General features: G+C 42.2%; 1 protein-coding gene across 6 annotated transcripts; it reads right to left on the bottom strand.

Moving 5' to 3' along the window:
• Positions 1 to 408: 408 nt before the first annotated feature.
• Positions 409 to 10705, bottom strand: PYGO2 (pygopus family PHD finger 2). Of its 6 annotated transcripts, none has more exons than XM_069236179.1 (3): positions 10407 to 10705; positions 5577 to 5626; positions 409 to 1804 (listed from the first exon to the last, which is right to left on the bottom strand). In XM_069236179.1, exons 1-3 carry the CDS (start codon positions 10462 to 10464, stop codon positions 752 to 754), a joined length of 1161 nt encoding a protein of 386 aa, XP_069092280.1. In that variant the 5' UTR covers positions 10465 to 10705; the 3' UTR covers positions 409 to 751. The 6 variants fall into 6 exon arrangements, with proteins under 6 accessions (XP_069092280.1, XP_069092279.1, XP_069092281.1 ...); XM_069236178.1 differs by having other exon boundaries at positions 5550 to 5626; positions 10407 to 10704; XM_069236180.1 differs by lacking the exon at positions 10407 to 10705 and adding an exon at positions 9150 to 10388 and having other exon boundaries at positions 5550 to 5626.
• Between the last annotated feature and the right edge of the window lie 625 nt (positions 10706 to 11330).

The following is an 11330-nucleotide window of genomic DNA, read 5'->3' as shown; positions in this document are numbered from 1 at the left end:
ATATTGCATTCAGCCTATTAGTGATTCTTTCAGGGAACAAGCATACTTTAAAAAATGGAGAAGTAGATTTTAGAAACTTAACATGTCCAGCGCTTTTTTCCAAAAGTGCAATGGTATTTTTAAAAAGTAAGTTTCTTTCTTTAAAAAAAAAAAAAAAAAAAAAACAGTATACAGGTGCGTGATATCACTATATTATGGTTTTCAAAAAAATGTTCACGGTTTACCTCTTTAAACAGAATACTCATGCCAGAGCCAAACAGCAGTAGCTAAGTTCAACCCATCTGAACCATTCTGTCCCAGTAAACCATTGTATGGTAATGGAAAAGATGAGCTTGTAAAGAGAACATTACAGATCACCACCTCCCAAAAGGCTTTACTATCTACAGACATTAGACAATATTATGCAAGGGGGGGCTCAGAGGGTGTTTTTAATTTACCAGGAACATGGGTTGGCAATAAAAAATAACTCCAAAAACGTCCTTTACAAATTATTTCTGGCTGCTAACTACAACCCCAAAGTTCTGTGCCTTTCCATGATAAAGAACTTCCCAAATATCATTATTAGGTACATGTCAACTTGCAAGAGTGCTGTTAAAAAGTTCTATTCATCAGACAAGCATCATACTTTAACAGGTTAAATTCTCGCATGAAAAAAATGCTGCAGCTTACAGCCCTCCCCTTCTGGAGCCTGCCCCTCCCTGAACAATTCCCCATGCAATGTAATCCAATATAAAAGCCTGCAGTCTTCACCTCAGCCATCGTTGGCCGCCACTAGCTGCCCCATGCTCTCTCTGATATACACAGATTGGATCTCTTTGGTCTTCAGGCAGTAGTCACAGGCCCAGACGGCCGAGGATTCTGTAGTGAGCAGTCCATAAGCACTCTCAGTCATACCAGTACACTCCCGGTGGAACCACTTTTGACAAGAAGCCTCACAGAGGATGGCATCCTGGTCGTCGTTCACTTCGCTTCGGCAAACACCACAGGGGTAAACCAAGCCTGGGGGTGGCTGGTGTCCTGAGGTCCCCGGTGGTTTGCTGGTTGGAGGGAGGCTGTTGACTTCAGGAGTGCCGCTGTTCCTGCCTCCACTATTAGGAGCAAAGTTTGACTGGTTGCCATTGACAGCAGCAGGGGACCCCACATGCTGCTCCTGGTTGAATGCATTGGCAGGGGGATTAAGATTCTTTCCGTTGTCTTCCCCCCTATCTGAAAAACTTTGGTCTGCCCCGGCAAAGGGACTGTTGTTCTGTGGGAGGTTAGGCCGTTGCATTGGGGACGGGCCAAATGGGTTCCCAGGTCCCCCAAACCTTTGCATCATGTTTGGTCCACCTGGAGCATTTAAAGACGGTCCCATATCACCACGAGGAGGCTGACCCATAGTAGGTGACATAATGGGCCCAAAGCCTCCAACAGGTCCCTGCATCATCTGCCCTGCCGGAGGGCTGAAGCTTGGTCCCATCACTTGGTTAAAGGGCTGGTTTGAAAAACTGATGTTGCCTTGCTGCACATAGTTTGGATTCTGAGGCATGTTGAACCCAGGCCCCATCTGATTTGGAGGGAAAGGTGGTGGTTGTCTTCTCATGGACTGTGGCCCCCCACCATAACCTGGAGGAACCTGAGATGGCATGCCACCCTGCATGCGAAAGTTTCCAAACATTGCTGGGTTATTGAGGAAGGGGGCCCCTGAACCAGCCCCCACTTTTGGTGGCCCAAAATCATCTTCAAAAGGATTGGAAGCCACAAGGTGGTCCACCATCGGAGTTGGAGGAGGAGCAAACTCAGAGAGGTGTGAATAGGCAGGACCCTGGAAAAGAAAATGCACAGCAATCACAGGATATTAAAGTCAGGTCACATTTACAAGACTGTTTTGCGTAAAACATAACACTACAAAAAAGATGATGAAGCAGTGATAAACAGGAGCTTAATAAAATGAATACAGTAAAGGAACAAATCACGTTTTTACTTGGACAGGTATCCTATTTCAGAAAATAAGATGTCTGCAAATCTAAAAATTACTTCTAGCCTTACACCTGGTCATACTTGTCCGAGGATTTGCACCACTAATGCACTGCGACATAAAATTTCCGTAACAGCAATCTCCAATGGGGTGAGGTGGCAGCTGCCTCTGCCAACTTGCATTCCAAATGAGCTTTTATAAGAAATCCATCTTTCCAAAACGATTATTTTGGAAACGTGATTTTCTATCTGCTAGATAACGTGGTTCTCCAGCATTCAGGACTATCCACCACAGTGTATTTAAATGTAATGGCTATGCGAATAGCTATCATGGTATCATTGCAAATTGTTATTATACTGGGGGCAGTTGCAGCATTTAGGACTCGTTTCTTGTGAGAAAGTTGGTCACAGATTACCAGTGAGTGGTTATTTTACACGCACTTTATTAGTTTTTTACATAAACCATTCAGTTATTACAAAGTTATTAGGTAGCTGTTTCATACAAGCATTTTGCTTCTTATAGACTTCTTGGTTACATGGGCATATTGCCCATTAAGTTTTCTTTCCTGCTTACACATTGTGCTGATACAGTATTTTTTAACCAATAATTAAAGAACAAATAGTCTATGACAAGTTTTAACAATCAAACAGTATTGGCTGAGAGCATATGTAGGGAGTTATGTCTGTACCGTACTAGATAGCCCTTCTGGTCATTGTAAGAATATTGAAACTATGACAAATATTATGTCTTATGTCCGAGGGTCTGGGCAGTCCTGGTATTACCATCTACTCAAGACCTATTATTTCCTTATTTCTGAGTATGTGGTGCTTGGTGGGTCTATTGATTTGCTTGTGTGTCTATTACTAACTATGACTTCCCTGTGTAGGGTGTACCATGTTTTAAATTCCTAGCTACTGCTTCTTTGTCACCAAACAATTCAGAGGGGGTCAACTGTCAATCTGCTTCAACCCTTCTACTAATGCATCCCAAGCCACTGGTATCTAGCTTCTTTGATCTTTCTAATGCCATATCTTTCCAGCTAGGCTCAACGGATCAATTTGTTTAGCATGTTCTTATATCTGTTGCACTGGCAGAGTTCTAGACTTGTACTATAAATTGTTTTGCCAGTATCAATCCTCCAAGTCAGTGAATTTAATTCTGACATTTTCTTTGTTAGATCTAAGGCCTAGGCTAATAGGTGTGTCTTGGAGATAAATAATTCTCCCTCTGTCACTCACTCAGTAATTTTCACTGATGCTCCCAAATAATCGGTAATAATTGGGCATAACCGCATTATTGTTCTAAAAATCTGCTTATCTTTCTCCACGTTGTGGGCATTCATTTGAGGCGCCCGGGAAATTTATACTAGTCCTCTCTGAATTAGATACATTTTGTGCAATACATTAACAATCATATTTGCCTTCAGGGTTCTCTGTAAATTATCACAGCTTTAAATTGTCTGTGGAAATGTGCGCTTTAATTAAGGTTGAGAGCTAAATGAACCTTGACTAACAACTTCTTCCTAGGCACTGACCCTTCTTCAATTTTTTTTTTTATTATTAGTCAATTTCTCCGATGATGTCACAATCAACCAACATGCATAGCTGTACTGCTTACAGCCTTCTCAGGAAATATTCCTATAGCTTCTGTAGTAGGATTAGAACATCTAATAGGTATACTGGACACAGGCTACCAAACTACTCTGCACTCGGTTACTAATGATTAACCTATTATAGGCAGCACATCTCCCTGGGGTGGTGTGCAGCTCACACTGACCACTATCATGTTACTGTCATACCACAACAGTGCTGGAACTGCTCTGTGACTTAAGGGGGGTCTTCAAGGCAGCTCCGTGGTCAGTGCAGTACGAAAGAGAGCTGTGGTCAAAGCTCCACGTCTTTAAACAACCAGCTGAGGCAGGAATCCTATTGGTCATAAGGAAGGGAGTCTCTGATGTGCAAAGCATTAAGGTTTCCAAAACAATGATAATTTGGAAAGGATTCCCTCTGTTTTGATGGTAGGCCATGGAGACCAACAAGGAGGATGTCTAGTCTCTGACTAACTAATGAGAAGTCCAAAGTGTCCCTGTGTTGTACAGTTTCTGGGAACTTCGGAGCCAATCAAGCATGTGAACTGAAAAATGCTTTCTGGCCATGTGTACCACAGAACTGTTATCTTCCCACATGTTATACAGTCTTTCAACACTATATTCTATGTGGAAGCTCTTTTACTTCCAGGTCTCTATGACCTCTCCCCGTTAGATCAGAAAGTAACATTTTAAAAACAGAAAGAAAAAAAAACTAGTACAACTAAATGAAAACTATGGACTGGCCAATTGATTTTTTCAAATGATATAGTGCCTGTCGTGCTCTAACTACCTACGCGCAAGGCTCCATTCTTTTGACCTATTTCAAAAGTACTTTATTTTCTCATATGCTTTGAGTACCTACTTATAGAGAAAGTTATCACAAGTTACCCACTTGAATTGGACTTAGTTTATTATTAAGTTACCTTGCGTTAAGTGATACCTTTCACCTTGCCCTTTCTCCCAAAGGAGAAAAGTCATTTTGGTAAAGTCTCTATATTCCAGCCACACTTATACAAACTATTACATTAGTGCTGCAACCAAAAAGTGCAAACATTTGGCAGTTTTAACTGTCAAGAATAAACCTAAACTAGTGCGAAATTCTGCCGTCGAGTTTTATGGAGTCTCCATGCGTACAGAATGTTTTCAGTACTCAGAAAGCCACCAGACACATCCTGCACTTCCAACTCACTAATTCACAGCTAACAAAAATCACCAATTGGCTACATTTTGCTCTGTAACACTGCTGGAACTTTGTTGAGTGTTATTTAATACCACAGTGAACAGGGCCAAATGAAAAGGGAAAAGAGTGGAGTTTGCAAGATTAATTTATTAGGTCTTTTCAAGGCACTGCAGTCCTGAGATGATGACATTTTGAACTTGTAATTTTATTATCAGACATGTGTAAAGAGCTCCCAAATATAGGCAGGAGGACAGCACATGCAACATAATAGAACATCGAGACAAGAATAAACAGAGTGAAAGAAGACGACCAAATGAAGGAGACTAGAAGAGAAACTCATGGTAAACAAATATAATCTGTTTGAGCAGTATATTCAAGGTCAGTGGAATTATGCGATTTTGTGGCTGCAGCATTTTCCTCATAATTATGGATTTCTGTATAATTTACGGATTTTAACAAAATAAATTTCTCGGTCAAACTGATCAAGTTAATAAAAATGCTGCCACGTCTTGCAGCACAGTGTCAGGAGCTTCACTGCGCGGTGACAAGTTATCTTTCTTTTTCTGATTGCTGCGTTTCGTGTTAAGCTGACACTCATGCAGTGCAATCACTGACCAGATAATGATAACATTGGAAAATTACAAAATAGTGAACACTGTCATAAAACGTGGACCATTATAGCCACATAATTCGCCTTTTCCTTGTCATACAATCTGTCCTCCCACACGGCTAAATTCCAGTGGCCCTGATTATAATAAATAAATATCCCTATTTCATACCCGCCCCACCCACCAAGCCTCCCCTGGAATGCTCCATTACCGTACCCCATCTGCCCCCTTTGTTCTCCACACCTGAGTGTTTGACTTGCGGCGTTTCTTCTCAGGGCTCTTCATCTGCAATCCTAGAAAAGACAGACAGTATCAGCAAAACAACGACGTCAGGCCTGCCCTTAACCAGTGAGCAATTCAATAATAGTGGCTGGAGTTATTCCTTAACAGAAAGAGACCTAAGGTTCATAAAATTATAATAGGAGACAGGAGAACCAGAGATATTTTTAAGTCATGAGTCTTAAATCTAAGGCAAAATTGAAATCCGCAACATAGGTTTACCAACATCCCATGTCATCATTTGTGCAGCAATGGCATTTCGGAGTAAAGAAGTATGTGCACCGACAGAAGAAAGCTGGACAGAACAATCAATTAAAGCTACTAATTCAATAAAAATGTCAACTGTAACTCCCAAGAATGATAATGAATATTTGGAAAAATATTGGTTTAGTCAAAGTGCCCCAGATGTTAGAATTTATATACAATCATTGTTACTACTCAATCAGAGGGATATCAGCAGTCACGACCTTCGGCCTGCAGTAATGTGCATATTCGATAGCAGATGCCTTTTAGGACAGCATAAGTCTACCATATTTGAAACGGGGATATCAGTACACAAGGGTTTGCAGGCACTTGCTCTGAATGAGAAATCTGCTCAACAGGCTGTTCCAGATCTTTGCAGGCTATAGACGTCAGGAAAAGTTAATTGAAAAGCTTAACTGAAAAGAGTAGGTAAGGTACTAATTATAGGGAAGACTGGAGGAAAATATGGGTACTGTACAATTTATTTTGTTGAGCACAGAAAAAACACTGAAGTAAAAGATAAAAAGAGTGAGGCCACCCCCTTCCCACATCTGATGTATAAGCATTCATCCCTGACAGTGCAGCGCACAGGTTGTCCAATGCTCTCTGTGGTAAGAACGCAGCTTCTGCTAATCGATCCAATCCATTTGACTTCTCCATTTGTACGTGCCAAGGGATTTTGGTATGAAGTGCAATCTACCCAGATGGATATATCTTCTATATAATATCAAAAAGCAACAGACAGATAAACCTGAAATATACCACACAATATCACTGTTCTTCTCTAGAAATATGCCCAACATTTGCAGGGAAGCACAACGGGGCGCCAAGCAGCCTAGCCAAGGTGAAAGGGAAGTTACTGCAAGATACATAACGTATTTACTAACAGAAAAGGGAAGAGGAAACAAATGTAAAGTCTTAAGTGAGCTTCCGGCGAGGGCATTCAACAAGAACAACTGTTACTCCTTTTGGTACCTGACATAGAAATAAGCAAGTCAGTTGGAATGCACGAATCCTTGAATTTACAGGACCTGAGAGACGACTTTAACTCCTCAGTGAACTACTCTGAGAAAAGCTAGAAAACTGGTCAGCCTCAATCTCTTTACTGGATGTACTCACAAAAGAGTTCTCACCCACCCACATGCTCAATATCTACACCTTCATCTCTGGAGACTACAGCGTCCAATACACAGAACGGACAAACAAAATAGGAGATGAACTTGCAGTCATCGACAAATCCCACTGTCCCGGCAGGGTTTACAACCCAATGACATTATAATCACTATAGCTCATCACTGTCCACTTTCCATTCTCCGCTATTCTAAACATGCCTCCATCATCCAAGGAACCTTCCCAGGCACCGTCAGGATAAGACATAACATCTCTTGGCTAACTAAAAGCACTTTAAGCTAAAATAATATTGCCAATGTCTGCCCTCAGCACACACCTTCACTTCACTGAAAAATCTGACAAAAAAGCAGAATCACCTAGCTACAGATCAGCAAGAACAACCTGCTAGAAAGACTACCATTCTAGCTTCAGTCCATGCTGCAGCACAGGGACCACTATTTTTCATATATTCAACAATGACGTCCTCATTAGGGACTGTAACAACCTACACATCCTGATCCTACTCTACCTCTCTGCAGCCTTCAACACATAAAATATCTGCTTGTGCGTGGTATAAGATGCTTCATAAATTCACTTGTTCAAAAAAAGAATAAAAAGCCACTTGTCCTTTTCGTGCCATGGATTAAGGTGAAAAATTATGGCAGGGTTCTCACTGAAACAGAGCTCTGAAAAAAAAAACCTTGCTGATCATGCCAGAACTCATATCATGGCAGGGTGTATTTCAGCAATGCCCTGATTTTTCCACCTTTCTGCAAATCTACAGACTAGAGCCGGAATTAGCGAGAAATGGCAGCTCCTTCTTTAATCTAACACACTGGAAGTTTACTCTTGACAAAGGCAGAAATAAAACGCATTCCAGCGTGGGGGGAGTGGGGAGAGGGCTATAGGGAAAGTGAACTTGCAAACACTCAGCAGATTCTTGCATGAGCAAGCATACACATGCATATTTGTTCACCCAAAAATGTAGTTACAAAGGAGTACGGTTTCCAGGCTTATTTCTGTAAATACGTTAATCCATTAAGTTTGGGAATCCAACCTTAATGTGAAGACATACATCCTGGGTGCAATTTTGTGATTTTCTGAAAAATTGGGCCCCTACTTACGTCGGTTAGCTAAGGGCTTTTGTTTTTCTTAAAATTACGTAACTTCACAGTGAGTGACAGTATTCTGCTCTTTCACAACGAGCACATAACAGTTTCTTTCAGTTCCAGGCACAATAACAGCAATATGTGTTTTGTGAGACTAAAATCAATTTTGCTTTTAGCCAATGTTTTTGTCAATTGGTGAGGGATTGCCAGCTTCCACTACAATGTTCTACAAAAATATAAAAACAAAACACTCATTGACGACAACAAAAAATATTTGCAATCACCGCCAGGTCAACTGCCTTTGCCAATGCTTGTTTATTTCCATATTTCCCATGATCTTGATGAAGCTGGTTATAAACTAATTTCCGTCATTAATGTTTCCTTGGCAATACTAGCATGTACCTAACACATTTTACTAAAGGATGCCTCAAGGAAATAAATGGTGCTTAAAATTGCATAGCTCAGCAAAACACTTTTTAGCTGCTATTTTTTGTGTGCATTTTATTTTGAAAGCATCATCAATCATGCTTTCAGGCTTTTGCGGGTATTTGCATTTAATCGGCATTGCAGGGCACTCACTATAGGTAGCCTCAAATTATTAAACTATGCAAACGTGTATACACATCACTGTCAGTAGTGCAATCAGAGCACACAGCGTTTACTTACAGTGGTCACTCTATTAATAAATGTTTCATTTCTGAACTGTAGATACAAGTTCTAACAGCATGATCATATGGATACAAATCTTACCTTAACTGCAGACACTGCTCTACACAGATTCATAAAGCAGTACTGCGACCTGGCAACGGTTTGTGCTACGGGTTTGGGCCTACTTGTGCAAAGGACAAAATAAACATTAAAACTTGATGGCCTTGACCACCAACCAGTGCTTAATTTGTAAATAAAAACGTGCCGGTGCCCAAAACCCTCCTCTTAAACATGGGGTTACTGCGTTTAAATATACGAGCACGGAATACTGAGGCAGCGTAATCCTGAAGCCATCCCGGGCCTCTTCAATCCATTAAAAGCCACTCCCTGCCCCTTCAGCTGTGTTTGGCAGCTTTCTCCTTTCTACCTTAGTGATGCTTTTTCCTTTTTCTCTTCCTTCGTCTTTCCCATGTGTCTTTTGCTCGCAGCATATGTTTGAGGCAGAAGAATAAGCCCCAGCCCTAAAAAATAAGTGCCGGTCCTCAGCACCAGAAACAATAAGCACAAATTAAGCACTGGCCCCAAACAAGATGTTCTGGGTGTCTGTCAATAAGAATTCCACATCCTTGGCTCCACACACCAAGAGTAAACATTGGCTTCTCAGAAACAGTTCTGAAATGATTTATCTAACCTCACTAACCCATGCAGAAAGGAATTTCAGAAACTTCCCATTTACTGCAGTGTCACAGCGCTCAAACCTCTTCTCCATGGAACCACTCTGATCTATACCTGCCAGCAAGTCAATATCCACCAATACGCAGAAGACAATCAAATCTAATCAATGGCATTCAGTCACTCAAACTTTTCGCAAGGCGATCAAGATATGTAGGTCAAGTGCCTACTTGAAACTCAACCCAACAGACTGAATGTATTTTCGCCAACAGGCCCTAACACCCACATATTCAAGCCTGACTCTCGGACATGATCGTAAGTGGTTTACACTCTCCCCCCCCCCTCCGGACAAAGAACTCAGTTGCTGCGCCCAAATTACACCCTCCCCTCATGAACTCTCCCATAATTTACACCCTGGCTTTAAGCTCTTTGCGCAATACACGTCAAACCTGTCCTTTAAATTACACATGCATTCTTTCTCTGTCTCTTAAGTCACTAACTCTCGCCCCAGGCTCTGCCCACTGAATTATATCCTCGACCCTCTGAATTAAATCCTTTCTCCAGACTCTGCAATCTGGATTAGACCTTCAACCTATCAGAGACTCCTACTTGGCTTCGCATCCTGAATTAGCCCCTCCCATCTGGCTCAGTATCCTGATTTAGACGTCCCCACCTGGGTATGCGTCCTGAATTGCACCCTCCTCCTAGCCTCTGCTTCCTGAATCAGTGGCTCATACCCACCCTGTCCCTTGAATTGCACCACTGCACCTGGTGCTGCCCCCGAATTAGACTCTCAACCCAGGTGCTGTCCCCGAATAACATTATCAACCCACGACCTGCCCCCTGAATCACACCCTCGCCTCAGATTCTGCCCCTCAGAGCACCCCTCTAAGATGCCCTTTCCCCCGAATTGCTCTCTCAGCCCTAGCGCTTGTGCCCTCGCTCCGCCAGCACTCCTTCCATCCAGGCCGGGCCCCGGGTCTCCCTCTCCCGGCGGCTCTCCGACCCCCACCTGCTTTGGCCCTGCGGCCGGGCGCGCTGACCCCTTCCAGCTTGTCTTCGGCGGCCATGGGATGGGGGCGGGGGAAAGGGTCAGCGGGGGCCGCAGCAGCCCCTTCGTCTCATCTCCATCATCCTGCCGCGGCTCCTCGCAGGAAGCGGAAGTGACGCCATCACGTCACCGCACCGTTACGGCCAGACACCTTTCAAACAAACTTTATTGAACATCAAAACCGAAACAGTAGGTTATTACCACCTTTGAAAGGGGAGTACATGTTATTTTGCCAAAATACACCTTATAAGCAACGTAAACGTTGATCTTGATGTATTTCACAATGTCCGTGTCTGCGGTACGTGTGGGACATGTCCATATTTAATGTGTATCATTCTGAGTTGCTCTTTTAACATACTTATGGAGTCCCAGAATCAGAAAGCCCTGTTTCTAGTAGAAAAATAAAAACAGAGGCGTTTCCCACAATTTCGACGGTAATCATTTACACAGCAATATCATGGCCACCAGTCAGTGCTTAATTTGTAAATTAGGAGGTGCCGGTGCTCAAAGCCCTTTGAAGTAAGTACACTGGCTCTTCTTGTTCTTTCCTTAAAAGTTTATTTCCAGTTATAATGTACAGACAGAGATAAATGAGCTTGCCATCCCCAAACCGGCACAACTCTGACCTTTCATATGAAAACATTCCAATCCCCAGTCACAGCCTGCCCCAACATTCCACTGCCCCAACATTCCACTGCCCCTGATGTCATAGCATTCTTCTTTTACATACAAACCAATACATCACTACACATCCCCTTCCCTTAAAAAAAAACACACCAAAAAACAAGACAAAATTAAAATAATAATATGTATATAAATAAATATATATATTTTTATTTAATCACACACAACATTTTCTAATACCTTAGGTTTTCTCAAAACCCT

This window comes from Pleurodeles waltl, chromosome 5, assembly GCF_031143425.1.
Source record: "Pleurodeles waltl isolate 20211129_DDA chromosome 5, aPleWal1.hap1.20221129, whole genome shotgun sequence".
NCBI lineage: Eukaryota > Metazoa > Chordata > Amphibia > Caudata > Salamandridae > Pleurodeles > Pleurodeles waltl.
The sequence above is the reverse complement of the archived record's forward strand: the minus strand, read 5'-3'. Positions and strand labels throughout refer to the sequence as shown.